General features: G+C 35.7%; 1 protein-coding gene across 1 annotated transcript in view; it reads right to left on the bottom strand.

The window, feature by feature from the left end:
* LOC138703660 (15-hydroxyprostaglandin dehydrogenase [NAD(+)]-like) overlaps window positions 1-14154 on the bottom strand; it is a 30311-nt gene extending 16157 nt beyond the window's left edge. Inside the window, exons 1-5 of the mRNA XM_069831723.1 lie at window positions 13963-14154; window positions 10528-10642; window positions 8058-8184; window positions 4837-4943; window positions 1178-1351 (exon numbers count right to left, since the gene is read on the bottom strand). Coding sequence (XP_069687824.1) covers window positions 1178-1351; window positions 4837-4943; window positions 8058-8184; window positions 10528-10642; window positions 13963-14021 — 582 coding nt within the window. The 5' untranslated portion in view covers window positions 14022-14154. The remainder of the gene's footprint in view (window positions 1-1177; window positions 1352-4836; window positions 4944-8057; window positions 8185-10527; window positions 10643-13962) is intronic.
* Window positions 14155-21425: the final 7271 nt, after the last annotated feature.

Raw genomic sequence — 21425 nt, 5'->3', positions numbered from 1 at the left:
AGAGGTTCATTGCCGCCCTCACATAAGCCCGCCATTGGTCCCTTTCATGAGCAAGATTAATCCAGTCTCTATCATCATATCTCACCTCCCTCAAATCCATTTTAATATTATTTTCCCATCTACGTCTCGGCCTCCCCAAAGGTCTTTTTCCCTCTGGCCCCCCAACTAACACTCTATATGCATTTCTGGATTTCCCCATACGTGCTACATGCCCTGCCCATCCCAAAGGTCTGGATTTTATGTTCCTAATTATGTCAGGTGAAGAATACAATGCGTGTAGTTCTGTGTTGTGTAACTTTCTCCATTTTCCTGTAACTTCATCCCTCTTAGCCCTAAATATTTTAAGCACCTTATTCTCAGACACCCTTAACTTATGTTCCTCTCTCAAAGTGACAGTCCAATTTTCACAATCATAAAGAACAACCGGTAATATAACTGTTTTATAAATTCTAACTTTCAGATTTTTTGACAGCAGATTAGATGATAAAAGCTTCTCAACCGAATAATAACAGGCATTTCCCATATTTATTCTGTGTTTAATTTCCTCCCGAGTATCATTTATATTTGTTACTTTTGCTCCAAGATATTTCAACTTCTCCACCTCTTCAAAAGATAAATTTCCAATTTTTATATTTCAATTTCGAACAATATTCTGGTCGCGAGACATAATCATATACTTTATCTTTTCGGGATTTACTTCCAAACCTATCTCTTTACTTGCTTCCAGTAAAATTCCCGTGTCTGCTTTTAATGGAATAACAGTAAATGTTCACACCTGTGCAGTAACGGTTAGCGCGTCTGGCGCGAAACCAGGTGACCTGAGTTCGAATCCTAGTCGGGGAAGTTATCTGATTGAGGTTTTTTTCGGGGTTTTCCCTCAACCCAATATGAGCAAATTCATAACCTGAGATGTTGATACAGCGTCGTAAAATAACCTACTAAAAATACCAATACATATTGGTGATTATGAATAACCGTCCAAGATAATATTTCAAGATTACTTTGTGAATCGCATGACAGAAGCCAGTAGCGCAGCTGCGGCCAGTTAAAGATGCCATTTGTCAGTGAGGTTTTAAATCGAGCGCAATGTGCTATTAGAACTGTCATATTCTAAATAGCGCTATCTGCGTAATAGTTGCATTTAAAAATTACTCATATAAATTATAAATGTACTTACACCAAAATTCTTGACTGTGCCGATCACAGCATACTTAGATATCGAGTATATAGGAGCCCCAGGCAAGGGCTGAAGACCTACAATAGATGCGCAGTTTATCACAAGACCTCCTTTTCCGTGGTTATCCTTCCCCATATACTTGAACGCAAGAAGAGTTCCTCTGATTACACCTTTCTGTAAGCAATAAGAATAATTTCGATGAAAGAGTAATGGAACGGAGAAAAATTCTGTCCGGCGCCGGGATTTGAACCCGGGTTTTCAGCTCTACATGCTGATGCTTTATCCACTAAGCCACACCGGATACAACTCCGACGCCGGTTAGAATCGTCTCAGATTAAGCTCCAACTCTTGGGTTCCCTCTAGTGGCCGCCCTCTGCACTACGTCATAGATGTCTATGAACGCAGGACCGAAGTCCACACATGTGCTGAGGTGCACTCGATATGAGTGACTAGTTGGCCGGGATGGAATAAGCGCCGTCTTAAATCACGAAGTGATTTACGCATATCATATATATTATTTTAATGTACCGAAGTACATATGATATTTCCATGCAGATATTCTGCGTCATCATACGATGAAAGAGTAATGGAACGGAGAAAAATTCTCTCCGGCGCCAGGATTTGAACCCGGGTTTTCAGCTCTACGTGCTGATGCTTTATCCACTAAGCCACACCGGATACAACTCCGACGCCGGTTAGAATCGTCTCAGATTAAGCTCCAACTCTTGGGTTCCCTCTAGTGGCCGCCCTCTGCACTACGTCATAGATGTCTATGAACGCAGGACCGAAGTCCACATATGTGCTGAGGTGCACTCGATATGAGTGACTAGTTGGCCACTAGAGGGAACCCAAGAGTTGGAGCTTAATCTGAGACGATTCTAACCGGCGTCGGAGTTGTATCCGGTGTGGCTTAGTGGATAAAGATAAAGCATCAGCACGTAGAGCTGAAAACCCGGGTTCAAATCCCGACGCCGGAGAGAATTTTTCTCCGTTCCATTACTCTTTCATCGTATGATGACGCAGAATATCTGCAAGGAAATATCATATGTACTTCGGTACATTAAAATAATATAAAGAATAATTTCATTAAGATTCTATCTTTGTAAAATGATAAAATAGTAATATGCTTTACAAGAGCGGTATGTTTAAGTTTTCATGTTCGAGGAAAAGTTTGAAAAAGCGAAACGTAGTTGAGCTTTTTTAATTTCAGAGAATTGAAAGAAAACATACCTCTCGTGTATCGTACATTATATTGTGCGAAGATCGTTCATTACATACCTGAAAGAGGAATTTCTAATTAGTTGCAATGAAATCTCCATCTTGGTTTCTGTTCAATGACGGCAAATTTGCAAAACAAAAATATCTATCTTCAACATTGTTGCTTTAAAATGTTTTCTGTGTTTACTATACTCCAGCAGGCCGTGATATACGTCTGTCTTTTTTTCCCTCAGTCTATAAATGCGAACTTAAAACAAACGGCTTCCTTAATGTTACATGCATCACGAATGCAGTAACTTTAGTGGAGTTGTAGAGTTTACTTAATTATTGCAAATATTTAAAAACAATAATTAACAGTGCAATTTAGGTGAAATTGCAGTGGTAAGTTTCCAATTTATAATTATTACTATATTGAACGTCTCTAAAAAAGCAATAAAATCAATATGTCACTTAAGCGGTAAGAAGAGGGAAATTGGTATGTGTGTTAGGTTGGGAATAATAAATGTGGAATTTTAGACTTACCGCGGATTGGTTTTGTGCGGAAACCAAGCAAATACGCACGATCTCGCACAAAAATCTTTTTCTACTACATCCAACCATTTCCCGTCCTCAAATTCATAAATACAGGAGAACCGGAAGTAATGTCATTAATTTTAGGGGGTTGTTCTTTGAGGTATTTCAAACAAAACGGTTTATAGGTACTCGTATATGTACGTGAACGACCACAACTAATATTAGAAAATGCATGATCTTGATTTCTAAAATTGTACAAGAAAATGAACTCCCAATATACTCAGTCAATTTAAGAGAGTAGTGTATTATGATAATAAATTTAACAATATTTTCTTTTAAGTCCGTCATAAACTTATCTTATATAATAATGTGATATTTGTATTTCATTCTACTTGATGAACTTTTTCGGTTTTTTAAACCATCTTCAGATCACTGTTACCTCTATTGAACTGTTATACTGATGTGCAATGGGTTACATTAACCATATTGTATTAAAATATAAAATGTAAAATGTGAGATAAAACGTTAATGAATGTACATATTTAAAAATAGTAACATATTGAATTAAATTAGTCTAAAATGAAGGTTTTGCAGCGTATACAGTCCCTTCAGATATGAAACAATTATTTTCTTATGACCTTTTACATAATAACTATCATGTAAATGTAGTCTCATGATAGTTATTATGTAAAAGGTCATAAGAAAATAATTGTTTCATATCTGAAAGGACTGTGTACGCTGTAAATGCAGTCTCATGATAGTTATTATGTAAAAGGTCATAAGAAAATAATTGTTTCATATCTGAAAGGACTGTGTACGCTGTAAATGCAGTCTCATGATAGTTATTATGTAAAAGGTCATAAGAAAATAATTGTTTCATATCTGAAAGGACTGTGTACGCTGTAAATGCAGTCTCATGATAATTATTATGTAAAAGGTCATAAGAAAATAATTGTTTCATATCTGAAAGGACTGTGTACGCTGTAAATGTAGTCTCATGATAGTTATTATGTAAAAGGTCATAAGAAAATAATTGTTTCATATCTGAAAGGACTGTATACGCTGTAAATGCAGTCTCATGATAGTTATTATGTAAAAGGTCATAATAAAATAATTGTTTCATTTCTGAAAGGACTGTATACGCTGTAAATGCAGTCTCATGATAGTTATTATGTAAAAGGTCATAAGAAAATAATTGTTTCATATCTGAAAGGACTGTATACGCTGTAAATGCAGTCTCATGATAGTTATTATGTAAAAGGTCATAAGAAAATAATTGTTTCATATCTGAAAGGACTGTATATGCTGCAAAACCTTCATTTTAGACTAATTTAATTTAATATGTTACCATTTTTGAATATTTATATTCATTAACGTTTCATCTCACATTTTATATTTTAATACAATATGGTTAATGTAGCCCATTGCACATCGGTATAACAGTTCAATAGAAGTAACAGTGATATGAAGATGGTTTACAAAACCGAAAACGTTCGTAAGTAGAATGAAATAAAAATACCACATTATTATATAAGATTAAAAATACCACATTATTATATAAGATACGTTTATGACGGACTTAAAGAAAATATTGTTAGATTAACAAAATTTATGGGAACAAAAATGGGCATTAAAAATGATAATAAATGATTGAAAGAATTTTAGTTTTGAACTTTAAATGTGCAGAAATTTGATTCGAAGAAATGCAATGTTGTAAAATTCCTTTGCAGAACGAAAAGTCACATTTGTTTGGAACAAATTTCTGCACATTTAAAAGACAAAATTCAGTGGAATGTGAAGTGAGAATTTTTACAGTATATGTGAGTATTGTGTACTGTACTTCTCATTTTATAATTGGACCTCTTATACTTAATTTCTAAGAAAATATGAAATGTATGTAAATGTTAAAATTAGCAAATGAAACTTACGATATTTGTGTCTACTGTCAGTTCCCACTTCTTGTCATGTAATATTCCGGCGTTGTTAAACAGTATGTCCACACCGTTGAATTTCTCCATACAGTATTCGAATAAACCTGTTCATTAAAAAAATACAGTATTAACTCATATTTCTTGTATTGCAAAAATTGTTACAAAGTTCCATGAGTTACAAAGAGTACGGAGTGACGTGTCATCGGACCGTTGCTGTTGTTGGTGTGAGTCTCGTATCTCATTGGCTGCCAGGTGGCACACACACAGAGCGGTATTGTCGATATACAGGGTGGAAGTGAAATAATCCGGCAGATTGAAAGGGACGATGCGGTAAACTTAAGTGAACAGAAAACCTGTATTACATTTCGTAATTAAATTTATATATATATATATATATATATATATATATATATATATGGTTAATTATAAAATTAAGTTGAAAGTTTCCAATTCACTGTGGGCTAAAGCAAGGAGATGCACTATCACCTTTACTTTTTAACTTTGCTCTAGAATATGACATTAGGAAAGTCCAGGATAACAGAGAGGGCTTGGAATTGAACGGGTTACATCACCTGCTTGTCTATGCGGATGACGTGAATATTTTAGGAGAAAATCCACAAACGATTAGGGAAAATACGGAAATTTTACTTGAAGCAAGTAAAGAAATAGGTTTGGAAGTAAATCCCGAAAAGACAAAGTATATGATTATGTCTCGTGACGAGAATATTGTACGAAATGGAAATATAAAAATTTGAAATTTATCCTTTGAAGAAGTGGAACAATTCAAATATCTTGGAGCAACAGTAACAAATATAAATGATATCGGGAGGAAATTAAACACAGAATAAATATGGGAAATGCCTGTTATTATTCGGTTGGAAAGCTTTTGTCATCCAGTCTGCTCTCAAAAAAGCTGAAAATTATAATTTATAAAACAGTTATATTACCGGTTGTTCTGTATGATATTGAAGCTTGGACTATCAGTTTGAGAGAGGAACAGAGGTTAAGGGTGTTCGAGAATAAGGTGCTTAGGAAAATATTTGGGGCTAAGAGGGATGAAGTTACAGGAGAATGGAGAAAGTTACACAACACAGAACTGCACGCATTGTGTTCTTCACCTGACATAATTAGGAACATTAAATCCAGACGTTTTAGATGGGCAGGACATGTAGCACGTATGAGCGAATCCAGAAATGCATATAGAGTGTTAGTTGGGAGGCCTGGGGGGAAAAATACCTTTGGGGAGGCCGAGACGTAGATGGGAGGATAATATTAAAATGGATTTGAGGGAGGTGGGATATGATGATAGAGACTGGATTAATCTTGCTCAGGATAGGGACCAATGGTGGGCTTATGTGAGGGCAGCAATGAACCTCCGAGTTCCTTAAAAGCCAGTAAGTAAGTAAAGTTCCAGCAGTCTGGCAACATCACCGCTAACACAGTGCTCTTTATTCTCGTAATACAGATGTAAGAGGTCAACGAACTCAGGTCTATCTCCCTACGCGACCTACCTCCACTTCCCTCTCTGTCTACAGCATTGCAATCTGGTGGCATGTTCAGTGGCTTGAAATTAGTGGTTTTTAAATTAGATTTACACGAAAACCATCCATGCTATTGAATTACAACGGAGGGATAAATGATTCTTTATTAGATTTTCTATCGATATGAACAAAATTCGCTATGCTACTCGCAATAGTTATCGAATAAGAGGGTGTTAAAGATTTTGAAAAAAAAATTGTGTATGTATGTATGTATGTATGTATGTATGTATGTATGTATGTATGTATGGGAGAGTCGGGTAGTATCGGACATTACGTTTCTTTCATCTACCACCATATGTTAGTACCTGAATGACATGGTTACGTTTCTCTATGCGACATCACAGAAACGTAACCATATCAATCAGGTACTATCATCGTGTGGTAGATGAAAGAAACTCACTGTCCGATATTACCCGATGTCCGATACTACCCGACTGTCCCCTATGTATGTATTTATGTATGTATGTAGGGAAGAGTCGGGTAGTATCGGACAGTACGTTTCTTTCATCTACCACCATATGGTAGTACCTGAATGACATGGTTACGTTTCTCTATGCGACATTACTGAAACGTAACCATGTCAATCAGGTACTATCATCGTGTGGTAGATGAAAGAAACTCACTGTCCGATATTACCCGATGTCCGATACTACCCGACTCTCCCCTATGTATGTATGTATGTATGTATGTATGTATGTATGTATGTATGTATGTATGTAGGGGAGAGTCGGGTAGTATCGGACAGTACGTTTCTTTCATCTATCACCATATGTTAGTACCTGAATGACATGGTTACGTTTCTCTATGCGACATCACAGAAACGAAACCATGTCAATCAGGTACTATCATCGTGTGGTAGATGAAAGAAACTCACTGTCCGATATTACCCGATGTCCGATACTACCCGACTGTCCCCTATGTATGTATTTATGTATGTATGTAGGGAAGAGTCGGGTAGTATCGGACAGTACGTTTCTTTCATCTACCACCATATGGTAGTACCTGAATGACATGGTTACGTTTCTCTATGCGACATTACTGAAACGTAACCATGTCAATCAGGTACTATCATCGTGTGGTAGATGAAAGAAACTCACTGTCCGATATTACCCGATGTCCGATACTACCCGACTCTCCCCTATGTATGTATGTATGTATGTATGTATGTATGTATGTATGTATGTATGTATGTATGTATGTAGGGGAGAGTCGGGTAGTATCGGACAGTACGTTTCTTTCATCTATCACCATATGTTAGTACCTGAATGACATGGTTACGTTTCTCTATGCGACATCACAGAAACGAAACCATGTCAATCAGGTACTATCATCGTGTGGTAGATGAAAGAAACTCACTGTCCGATATTACCCGATGTCCGATACTACCCGACTCTCCCCTATGTATGTATGTATGTATGAAAATTTTCACCATCACTGTCTCTGTGCAACATAATACGAACATAATTCCACCAGAATTTGCAGTGGACCTTGAGCGCGGAAAACGTGCTGATGTCAGACATTTGACTAGTAATGAATTCCTTCATCTCGCTTCCGAAATGCTTAAAACTCAAGACTCCATCACTATTGACACTCTGGGCATATTTTATTTTACACTAGTTGCATATGGTAGAGTGCAATTTAAAGTGAAGCATGTTCTTCAGAATTCCACCGACTTACTTTCAAAGTGTTCCGCATCGTTCACGTCCCCGTGGCAATAAGTCACTTTATCTTCTCCAAATTCGCTCGCCAGTCCTTCTTCTGTCGCCTCGCCTTCCTGTCTGTTTGGTCCATTTATGACAACATGCTTCCGATAGAAAAAGAAATGCAGTAAGCTGTAGAGTTCGTGTAATATCTTACAAGTAAGCAATGAAGATTTACATTTGAACTGTGATGTGAGAAACTGTTGAGAGTTTCCGCGATACTGAATTAAATATTTATTTGCAACCCTTGTGCTTACTTATACTTTCTTACACAATTTGGGGGGTTATTGACGAAGGAAGGTCGGAAATTTTAGGATAGGCCCTACTATAAAGGTGCATTCAGCCAAGATGCTCATATGAACTTGAATTCGCTTTGGAAGGGTTACAGAATCACCGGTATACCTGATTCTGTCGCATGGCCCGCCTATTCGCCGAACATAAAATCCCTTGATTTTTAGTTGTGAGGATATATGAAAACTGTCGTATACGCTTAAGGCTGGTTCACAATAAACCGGGAACGATAGCCAGAATATAAACGAGAAGCAGAGGACGTGAATACGAAAATTGTTTATTCACAATAAACCGAGAACGTAGACGACTATGCATATCGATATGCATGTCAATAACGATATGTAAAGTCGATATTACGCATTTTGATGTTATTTGTATATAATTGACCAATGGCGTTCTCTCATGAGTACAAGGCAGCCAACATAAACAAAGGTTAACCAACTTCGAAATTTAACCTGAAACATTTCATTAGGTACGGTACTATAAATATGCCCATGCATCTTTATTATCACAACCTATTTTAAGTCTACCATAACGTAAAATAATTAGAGAAGAAACATTTGTAACAGAACAAAAATGAACACAACAGTAGTTATTGAATTGAAGCATGAATATGTTGTGTGTAATAAAACCAATACAGTAATAAAATATGAAATGCTTCCGATCGGTGTTCAAAGATGCAGCTATTGAAAGCCACGTATTCTCCTCCATTTTCTCATCTTTATACGAGGCGCGCCGCTTATCGTAAACGTGAGGATTTTCCTCAAAACTCAATATTAGAATCTCGAATCTCTTCAAATAAAACTTGCTCCATGATGCACAGCACAGAACAAAATAATGCATAAGTTATGTCACGGTCTTCTTGCTACAAAATATATGACAAAATAGCTTTTAGATGGCAATAGAATGAATCTAATGGGCTGTGATCGGAAACGTGAGCGCCAAAGTTGAAACTTGGCCAACTCACCGTTCCCGATCTCGGGCTCCGGCAAGCTTTTCGTTAATTGTGAATGCTCACATTTAAATGTACACATTTTAACAATTTTACCGTTTTCGTTCCGACTCTCGTTTCCGGTTTATTGTGAACCAGCCTTTGCCCGGTGCTTGATCTTCCGACTCTAGAACAAAGCTTGCATGCCGCAGTAACGCAGTTCGGGTACAGACCGAAACAAGAGCGTGTCAGTCCAGAATGCAGAGTGAGATCGTTTGCATTGAGACCTGTGTGTGACACTTCGAGCAACTACTGCAGGGGCGTCCAATTTGTTTTATTTGGAGGGCCAGTAACAACAAGGATGATCGGTCGTGGACTACATATCATGTTATACTAAATATAATTCTTCCAAGTACAAAAAATAAATAAATAAAATTATGCGAATATAAATTAGTAGTTGATACAGAGTCTTTAAAAAACAACTAATATATATATATATATATACATATATACATATATATACAGACGTGGACAAATTATTAGCAAAATTGAAGATTTTTATTATATATTTTTACAAAATATGATTCTTCAATTTAGACTACAGTTGAAATTTTTGTGTATTTCCAAATTATTAGCAAAATTGAAGATTTTTATTGTATATTTTTCAAAATTTAACTCCTCAATTTGGACTACATTTGATATTTGTGGATATTTACAAATTATTAGCAAAACTGAAGGTTTTTATTGTATATTTTTACAAAATTCGATTCTTCAATTTGGACTACAGTTGACATTTTGGATATTTCCAAATTATTAGCAAAACTGAAGATTTTTGTTTTATATTTTTACAAAATTTGTCTCTTCAATGCAGTTGACATTTTTGCTAATTTACAAATTGTTAGCAAAATTGAAGATTTTTATTATATATTTTTACAAAACTTGACTCTTCAATTTAAACTACAGTTGACGTTTTTGCATATTTCTGTCTACTGTAATGATGGAAATATGCAAAATTGTCAACTGTAGTCTAAATTGAAAAGTCAAATTTTGTAAACAAAATTATCATAAAAATCGTCAATTTTGTTAATAATTTGTCCACGTCTGTATATATATATATATATATATATATATATACACATACATATATATACACATACACACATACACACACACATATATATATATATATATACCAAAGACCACTAACGTAGTTTTAATCTTTTACCTTTGCTCCATGTTTTAACAGGTGGCATGCTGCAGCCAGGCCTATACCCGTTGCACCTCCTGTTATAATAGCCACTTTACATTTAGGATCCATGATAACGTCATCAGATGCATTACTGTAATACAGAACCAAACATACTGTCAAAATCACAATAATTCGAATATTTCCTCCCCTATGTTCTAAAGGCAATATTAGAGTGCCTCCTTAGAATAAGCTTCAGTCTCATTCCTCTTTCGTAACTTGTTTTGAGGTCAAGTGCCTAAACGACGCCTTAGTTCTTATTTTCCACCATGTCTCTGTATTTTTAAGCAAGTTCTTTGATTAGGCCTACACTAGAGATGAACAACGATCGAGAAAGCGAGACTAACAGCGCCCGCAAAGCCGAAAACCCGCACGACAATGTTGTATTACGTCGCGTCCTTGACGTAAAGACTGCTTGTGAGTGTTCCGAGACTCGATATTGATGAGTCCCGAAGTCAGGCAGCCTTGAATCGCCACAGTTGTTTATACCTGACTGAACTTTTATCTACGTTGGCAACTGTTATATATGTATGAACAATCAAGTAACCTATTTAAAACATCATCTCTACCTTTCAGTGTATAATAATCCGTTCCCCAGTCTTTATTTAATTACTAGGCCCTTATTAAAAGGTTAGAAATTTTCTTTTCATATGTTTGAGATCAAGTGTGCAATCTCAAGTAAAAGGATATTAATGTTATGTTTTGTTTCTTTGATATGCAATTTTTTTTAGAATTATTTTTTTTTCTATTTATATAACTATAGTTAATATAATATAATATACCAGAACATTTTGATAACTAATAATAATAATAATTGAATCATCCTCAACTTGATGAGGTTGCCAAAGACAAAGAATGTTAAACAGTAGCATTTAAAACGACATTAAAAATGTCTTACAAGAAATTTGTTTACAAGAAACTAAAATTTGCAGTAGATAATATTTCACATAATGAAAATTTATAAAAAAAAATACAGGTAAAAATACAGACTGAGAAAATTCAGCTGTAATTTGAATTGAAGTACAAATGTCGCCGTAAAATCTGCAGAGAACCCTTCAAAGCTATAATAGAAATTTCCTTAATTGTTGTTGTTGGGACTCCAAATTTATGACAGAACGACACAAATTGTTTTGTTATGGTCCCTCTAGCGCCCACCATTAATCCGATGACTTCTATATCCCTGAGTTTATATGATGTTTTGTAATAAGGGATAGTGGGTTCATAAATTCTGTTCTGTTTTGTCTTTTTGTCTCATTTAAACATTTATAATGTTATTTATTTCAATGATGTATGTTATTCAAAGTTACGAAATCTTTCCACGCCGACCAAATGCTATTTCGAGAATGATGAGCGAGACTCGAAGCGCACGAGAATTACGAGACGAGACTCGAAAGACAAATGCAACGAACACAGCGAGCGAGAGCGGCAGTTAGTTTTGTTCATCTCTAGCCTACACCATAAACGGTTTCTTCCATTTCAGTATATAGGCTAATCGATACTATGGAATACTCGGAGTGAGTCGTATAATGCATCTGTTCCAAAAAATTACTGAATTTCAGTCTCAGTTTATAAAATTGTATAAAACGATGGTGCTGGATTTTTGGGTTTTGTGCACCGTGTTACAGATGCAGAAATAGCCACGTATCGGAGTTATGTATTTACTTCAACATCAGAGATAGTAAAAAGGGAAGGGATCTGTTACCATTCTCGGTTCTCTTGGTTCTTGTTCTGGGGGACATTCGAGCCCAAAAATTTATAGTGAAGAAAATAAACATTTGCCAGAAGTCTTATCAGTGCCGTAAAGAGGTGACGGCAGAATATTTTTGTGAAATTAAAGTGGAACGTAAATTGCCCTAATACTGTCTTTGTCCAACACAAATTGAACATGCACTCACCGGGATTTAACCTCTTCCCTTACTATATATTTTACCAGTTTTGTGAAAAAAAAAGTGTCATATTTTTTTATTTTCGTAAAGAGGTCATTTAATATTGCAGAATCACTGTACATCACTAATTTTCTTACATTCCTAAAAATCACTATGAAATAAACATACATTCATACCTGAATTATTATCCCGTGTTATCTCGTGCACTTGATTCCAGCTCTGGTAGTTGTCCCACTTTGATTTTCTCCTGAACTATTTACCAACTCATGTTTTTTAATGGATTAATTTATGAGGTGCAATACCAGTGCTGTTATCAAGGCGTTAAATGTTGCTTGTCGTGTGATAGACTCGAAAGCAGGGTATTACGCACAGTGGCACATTGCATTCCGGACAGTAGTATCTGCTCTCCTATATGAGAGCGTTTTGGGAAGAATGGTGTAGCAGTCATTGAATATTTGTACCAGTACATCTGTTCTTCAGGTCTGTGAATAATGTTCTTCAGTATCACTATGCCCAAAAGTACACGTATTTCAGAGTCTGTAGTAGGCCGCCACGAATTATTTTCAGCATTCTGTGAACACTTATTAGCATGCCGAATCGTCTCCTCGAATATAATGTTGATGAGGTCATTATTAAAAAATAATTAAAAAAAAATGAGAATTATCGTTATCAGAAACAATGTTAAATTTTCAGGGAATGGGGACCTCGGAGGTGCAGAAGAAATGGTGCCAGATGTCTTCTATTCAAACCACTGTCGAAAAGACGCGACATCAACTGGTCTGAATTTGTTTGTTGGTCTATAACTTCGTCTTCTGATACCGATGTTTCATTTCCTAATCTTCTACAGGAATATATTCCTGATCAAAAGTTTCGGAATCACTAACTTGATCCATCTTTACACAAAGCAGCACAAAAAACACTAAACACAAACAGAAACCGCCAAAACTAACTAGCATCTACTCACTACTGTGTGTGAATGCTATATGAGCATAGAATTCCACTCGCAAGGAAGAAGTACAAAAAACACCACCTGATATAGCAATATCACTAACTTCTGTAGCCATCTAGTGAGGAAAAGGTTAATGAAAGAATGGAAACGTATATATTCGGGATATAATCCTTAGCAGCGAAAATGGGACTCAAACGAGTTAACTCGGGTTAATAAATTTTGACACAAGTTAGCAACCTGAGTTAACTCGGGTTAATCAGGGAAGTGGTTAAACCTGAGTTTTCAGTGTTGAAAGCTGAAGCTTCAATATTCCACTAACCTTTCTCTACAAATACATAGGTCATATTAGCTAACGTAATGTGTTTTGTTATGCTGTGTACAGATACGGAAAAAATTTGGAGCGAGTCTTGATGGGAGTCCACCTGTAGGTAAGCAACAATTTCGCACGACTGTCCACAAGTAGCATAATATACAGGGGCTCTTGATTACTGCACATGCACAGTGTGTTGTAAGCGTAAGAATAAGAGAGCTGCAAATTTTATTTTCGTAGCTGTACATTCATAAATAGATTATAATTACCGTTTTGTGTCTCTGTGCTTGTGTTGCTTTAAGCTATAACATGAGAATGCATTAGTCATAATTCTTTGTGGACTTCTGACATCGTAGATGGCACCACTTAAACGATGAGGACTGGAAATTTAAAAGTGAAATCATTAGATTACAGTGACACAAGATATAAGTATATTGCCAGGTAGTATGTTTTGCTTTAAGTTTCACATTTTCTCGTGGATATAACAGCTTACATTTTCATTTTGATCGTAAAACAAAGCCATATACAATCGAATATTTTGTTTTAAACTTAGCGTTGAAAGAAATTTAGAAATCGTCTCACTATTCGTGAGCTGCCACAAGGGACAAAGAGTACTTAACCATATAAATGTTTACAAGTTCAGTGAACCATTAATTTTGTTTTGACAATGAAACTCCTACAAGTACATAGCTGCAAATACATTTTGTGACCGGTGGAAATATACCTAGTTTTAGAGAGGCAAGTGTTACAAAAAAAGTAACTAGGCTTCATTTCGAATATAGGTGACGCTTCAGGAGAGCAATTGATCCTTTCAATGCAGCTAAAGTTACAATCGGAATAATAGATGTAGGTATTCCAAGCCTCTTAAACACATCTTTCATGAAGAGAGTAGCGGTACCGCTTGCAGAAGTCCGATTACTTCAAGCTCTACTGTCGACTTACAGATGTTCGTAGATTGTTTACGTTTTTTATTCCATTAAGAACTGAATTTGTCTGTTAATTTTGTCGATCTTACTCAAATACACACGGTTCTATCTCGAAAAACACTTCATTGAAAATAATGTGTATCCCCAGCTACATAGCTTCTGTTTAGAAGAGACGTAGACTGGAATTTTATAATTGGATACTTAACAGCAGAAAGGTGCAACGTGTCAGATTTGTTGTTGTTTAGTCAACTGTCCGAAGACAGGTTTGAACCTCTTAAATAACACCAATAAGTCATCACTCATGAGACAATTAAGCCAGGAGATAATGGGTAGGGTGGCCAGTTCTTTTATCCCTCCAATACATACATCGCCGTTTAGTTACATATTCCACTAATCAGACTTCAGATGATACAAACAGTTGTTCTTTCTCTGACACATATCGTCAAGTGAGATGTAATGTCTGATAATGGATGTATATATCAGACAGAATCTCAATCAGAGGCAGTGCCAAATTTATAAATAGTATTTTATTAATAAATAAATTTCGCTCTTGAAGAACTTTAAGAATATACAGGGACATCATTTTATTTTTACTTCAATTTTCATTGTACCTGAGTTTTTGAATGTACTTCACTCCCACGCCCTCTACTAGTGAACTTCCAACTGTTCTCCTCACAGAACCAAGCGTATACAGTCAAAGTCGCCTTAAGGTCGTAGTAAACACAAACAGTATTGAGTTAGTGAGTATAGTACGTTCCAGAAATATGTTTGCGTTTTCCAGTGACGAAAGATCTTTCAATATTGAATCATATTTTCGCACAGGTACTATCGTCCGTTTGCCTACGTCGCATCCCGATTTCCCTCGGCCGCAACTGTTTAAAATAACTTAAATGAAAGTAATTAACTGTCACGTGATTTCCCCCCTTTCTACGATCATGCGACATAACCACTTGGACGGACGGTACATAGCATGTCTGAGTAACGTTATCTGTGCGGGTCGGGCAGAAGTGAAGATTGAATTTACAGTACGTAAGATACTCTTTTATATAATAGGTATAGAATTATTTCAACATGAGTTACTAGTACGAAGAACGAAACTGGTAATTGGAATTAGATGCAATAGTCTATAGTCCGATAATATGCACAAAAGAACTGAAGCCTGTATCTAAATGAACGGCCACCATTTAAAAAAATGTGTTTAAATATCCATGTTATGATTATTTTTCAATTTAACTTCATTCTCTATATTGTACGCTAATGTGCTGTAGACAGTATAATATACACTGCATAATGAATACGTCCGCATGGACAGCTCAGTTCGTGAGTAAAAACACTTATTGTTAATACTGTACTGTATTTTGATTAAACAAAAACCTAATGAAAATTATCAAATTCAAAATTACAATATCTCCTAGTTTACGTAAATGGATGAACTACTTTTCTTCCCTCCCATACTTAGTAAAGTGATTTGTTTGTATTTTACGCCAGAATCATCGAACTCCAGTCGTGGAAGGGGGTAGTAAACGGTGTTTCCGGCTCTGAACCATTAATCCAAAGGCATAGCCAGGTTAATATTAAAAATATTAGTAAAAATAAAATGATGTCCCTGTATTTTTTTAGAATTGAATTGATAGTACTTACGATAACTTTTCACTAATCTTCGTCAATAGTTTGATGATAATAGCCTACTAAAATTAAGACACTAAGGGACAAACAAACTTCACAATATGAAAGGTGTTGAGTCCTATAAACATTTCATAGGTACTATGATCCATCTATTATCCACAGATCTATTAATTTCTGCAAAACTTCCATTAAAATGTTCGACGGTCCAGTTCAAAAGGAAAACAACTCAAAATTTAAAGTTTTGAGAAACCTGCATTTTAAAGCTTTATGTTGCTGTGAAAAATCAAAGAATCGTTGCAATTACTCCAAATTCAGTTAATGACGTTTTATAAGTTTCAAATTAGAGTGTAGGCTAGTGATTGGATTATTTTCCCAGCAACATGCAGCTTTAAAATTCAGTTTTCTCAAAACTTTAAATTTTGAATCCATCTTGAATCTTGCGTACACTAATTTAAATTTTCAGTTGTTTCTTTTTTTAATTTGCCCGTCGTTTAATAGGTATGATCAATTGATAGTTGATCGATTTTCAGATTATAAAGCGATAGGGTTGGAAGTAAATCCCGAAAAGACTAAGTATACGATTATGTCTCGTGACCAGAATATTGTACGAAATGGAACTATAAAAATTGGAGATTTATCCTTCGAAGAGGTGGAGAAGTTCAAATATCTTGGAACAACAGTAACAAATATGACACTCGGGAGGAAATTAAACGCAGAATAAATATGGGGAATGCCTGTTATTATTCGGTTGAGAAGTTTTTGTCATCTAGTCTGCTGTCAAAAAATCTGAAAGTTATAATTTATAAAACAGTTATATTACCGGTTGTTCTGTATGGCTGTGAAACTTGGACTCTCACTTTGAGAGAGGAACAGAGATTAAGGGTGTTTGAGAATAAGGATTTTAGGAAAATATTTGGGGCTAAGAGGGATGAAGTTACAGGAGAATGGAGAAAGTTATATAACGCAGAACTGCACGCATTGTATACTTCACCTGATATAATTAGGAACATTAAATCCAGACGTTTGAGATGGGCAGGGCATGTAGCACATATGGGCGAATCCAGAAATGCATATAGAGTGTTAGTTGGGAGGCCGGAGGGGAAAAGACCTTTGGGGAGGCCGAGACGTAGATGGGAAGATAATATTAAAATGGATTTGAGGGAGGTGGGATATGATGGTAGAGACTGGATTAATCTTGCTCAGGATAGGGACCGATGGCGGGCTTATGTGAGGGCGGCAATGAACCTCCGGGTTCCTTAAAAGCCAGTAAGTAAGTAAGTAAGTTTCTACTTGCTACACATTTCACAGAACAGAACTTGTACAAACAGGCATGTTGAAATTCAACATGTGCAAGAAATGACACAAATTTTTCTTGAAACCTCTCAAAATTCAAGATAAGCGTTAAGAAATTAGGCTACGGAAAATACTCGAACAAATACGGTGTCTCTTATGAAAAACAAATGGCCAAATACCAGGAGTTACCAAACAGATCAAAGCCGTGTTACAAATACGCAGTTCAGAATTTCTCTATCTTGGAAGATATGTTATGAATATTTAAATAAGATTATTACTGTGTTAAGCTGCTAAATCGGAGTAAAAATATTAATAGATCAAACTATAACGTAGGTCTAACTTGGCCGTGTAAATTATTAAAAAAGTGTTTGTTTTGTTAATTTACACAAATTATTGTTAATATTTTGGTATGAAAATTTTCCATTATTCTGATGTCAATCAATGCATAAAACCTGGCAAATCTACTTATAAAATATGCTTGCATTTGCATAAATTTTTCACCGTTGATTAGGATAATTATATAATACGTTACTAACAATGAATCTTAAAGTATCCTTTGAAAATATGAATACGTACTTTAAAAATGATCGATGTAATGAAGATGAGATAAAATATCTGAAAAGCGACATTGTAAAATATTCTTATTAGTACATTAATTTCGAAATATTTTCTCTTCAATTACAGAACTTCCATGGAAACAATTTTATTTTACTACTCACAACAATACCTAATATTATTATTATAAACGTCCTTTATTTAAAGGCTTCCAGGACTGACAAAATGTACCAGACATTCATGAATATAATGAGGGGCATCGTATCAAAATTCACTTAGTCCAAATAAAAATATCTTTCAAAAGAGAGCAATATTTAATTAATCAGTGCCTTTGAAGCAGACAGCGTATTATAAGGCTCTTGTAGACAAGCAGGAAGCACTTTTTAAAGCAAACTAACAACACATATTGAATTATAGCCGTAAAAAGAGGGGAAATCTGTAAGAAAGTGAAATGGACTTTGCGCATTTTGATTCTGACACTCTTCATATACAGTATAGACATAAATAAGAAACATGTAATTTGAAAAAAAAAATAATAAAAGACGAAAGAAAGAAACCTATGTCATAGGTATAATGCAATAAATAAGTACGATAGAGTAAAAATACAAAAAATTAGGAAAATATGAATAAATATCAAACATTGTTACTATACTGGTGATTTCGTAAGATCCAAATGGTTCCCTTTAAAGCAATAATTTATCTGCTGTCTTCTATGTATACCTATCGGTTGAGCTGGTAGGTATTCTATGATCAGAATCTCTAACCCTATGGTAGACGTAATATACTGGTACACTTATCTATAATTAGGGCCTACTGGTACTGTGCTCCAACCACGAGAAAGTCTTTCCGGAATGACACGCAGCGGGGTGATGCTGTGAATGAATGTTGATGTCATAAGATGTCATAAGGTTACACACGTGGGTACTCGTTTCTCTATTGGCTAGCTCTCACAGCACAAACAATAACATTGATACACACATATTTATACTACCCTAGTTACAAAATTAGATCACTGTTAATCTCCTGGTCGTTTAATCTCTCCATACATATGCAGGAGAGCGCATGGTTTTTAAACTGACGTTATAACGATAATATTGTCTATCTGCTTCGCTCCAATAGATGACGCAATAGTAAGCACATTCCTTTCACGATTGATCTCCTGGTTGAAGAACAGGTAGGCTAGTAAGAAGAAAAATATTAATTATACATATAGCAAAATAATGAAAGCGGAAATGTTTCTTCCACGTTATGCTTAAAACAGTCACAAACACATCCATTAAAAAAATTGACAAGATAATTGATGATGATGTTGATTATTGTTATTATAATTATCATTATTATTATTATTATTATTATTATTATTATTATTATTATTATTATTAATTTTTATATGAACTGAATGACTAAAATTAAACCAATTAATATTAGAGGAGAAAAATTCCTTGCGGCGCCGGGGATCGAACCCTGGTCTTTGGTTCTACGTACCAAGCGCTCTCACCATTGAGCTACGCCGAAGTCCAATCCATAGCAGCGGATCGAACCCCTCTCCTCCAATGTTTTTTTCCCTTTTGTTACCATAACAGATATATTCTGTAGGAACAAAAAAATAATCTTTACATAAAATTAAACCAGTCAACTTTCTGGAATTTTAATGTTTCTCTGTATAAATTGTTTTTCTACATGAACTCCTTTGCAGTTAACACACTTTTTGCCAAAATTCTACTAGTTTTGTGACTTAATCACGATAGAATTGTGCATCTTGATGACGAAACCAGAAACCACCACCGTCTTAACAGCATGATCCGACTTCAAGTGATGTCATGAAAAATGTTCCTTAAGCTTAGATACGAGATGAAACTCCGACGGATCCAAGTAGGGGCTGTATTATGGATGATCCAAGACTGTGAAATCATGACGTTAAATCTCTGCAGTTCTTGCTCTAGTGTGAGGTCGTGCATTTTAATGTTGAAGAATTGACTATTCCATGTGAGGATGAACTCTTCCAAGTCGTATTTTTTATTTTCTCGGCGTTTCACAGTACCTTCCAGAACTAATGATTGCCAATAGGCATGATTTCTGGAGAAACTTCACCTATAAGATCCTAGAAGATCGTGAGCATTACTGTTCCCGCTGATGATGCAGTGATCTCTGGTGATGGCACTTCATGGACATTCTCTTGTTCTCTAGCTCAAAATGATGGACGTAGCTTCTATCTCCCTTGACGATATTGTACAGGAATCCATTGCCTTCATGTTCATAGCGCAGCAACAACAGAACTGTTGACAGATTTAATGTTCTCTCACTTCTGTTTCATTTTTGGAATCAGCGTGCAAGGTAGCGTATCGCGCTCGAATCTTACAATAGCTTAGATCTCCATTTATTGTCTGCACTCGCCAGCGCGAAATTCCATTTCTTTTCTACTAGATCTTCCGGAAAAACAAAGCAGTTCTGTTTTCGTTAATACAATGCCAATGAGCGTTTCAAGGCCTTCCACTCCATTGTTTGTCACTTAGATTGAGTCCCTTCCAACTCTCCTACGCCGAACTGAACTGATGTCTAAACATTCCTCTCCATAAACAACTTTTATTCGCCTATGAATATCAATTGGAGACACGTTTTCTGGAGTCAAGACCTTGAACACTGCATGCTATTTTCATTCACAGTGACATACCATCAACATATTTATGAACGTATTTCAGAGCGTTCAGAAGTTTGAAACTTGGCCCCGTGACGCAGGGAAATCTAAGCGATTTGAATGCAAAACAGTTAGTTGTACTGCTGTTTGTGTTTTGTTGAAATACATTTAATAGAGGCATTCCTTTTCAACAGGCTCTCGCGAGTGAGCAGCAGTTTCACTTTTTACGTTTTACATATATGTGTGCAAAGTTCGGTTTACTTCCAAATACACTAAAACCTTCCTAAAACGTAACGCGATCGTTCCAGATTTTTTTTCACAGCTTTTCGTTTTACAAAGGGTTGAGTTTTGGCAAAACTAAGAATAGACAACTGCAATATGCTCACTGTAGGAAGAACACAATGAAGAAATAATTTGAAATAAAATTCACTACATTACATGCAAAGTGAATTTTAGCCTCTCTCTGCGTCATAGCTCCATGGCTCCCACATTTCTTTTAAAGTGTATTGCCGCGACTTTTTTTTGAAGGGAACGTTGTGGGATTTCCTTCGCGTCCTGCATCAATTCAGAGTGTAAATTGCGCCCTGATCCATCGGTTGTGCAACTGAAGTTTTGTTTGATGGAAAATAGATTAACTTCACGTTAGACAAATCAATCCTTGGATGGCAGGTAGCATTGTCTAAAAACAGTATGACCT

The sequence above is a fragment of the Periplaneta americana genome, chromosome 7 (genome assembly GCF_040183065.1).
Source record: "Periplaneta americana isolate PAMFEO1 chromosome 7, P.americana_PAMFEO1_priV1, whole genome shotgun sequence".
Lineage (NCBI taxonomy): Eukaryota > Metazoa > Arthropoda > Insecta > Blattodea > Blattidae > Periplaneta > Periplaneta americana.
This window is presented reverse-complemented; position numbering and strand designations above follow the sequence as displayed.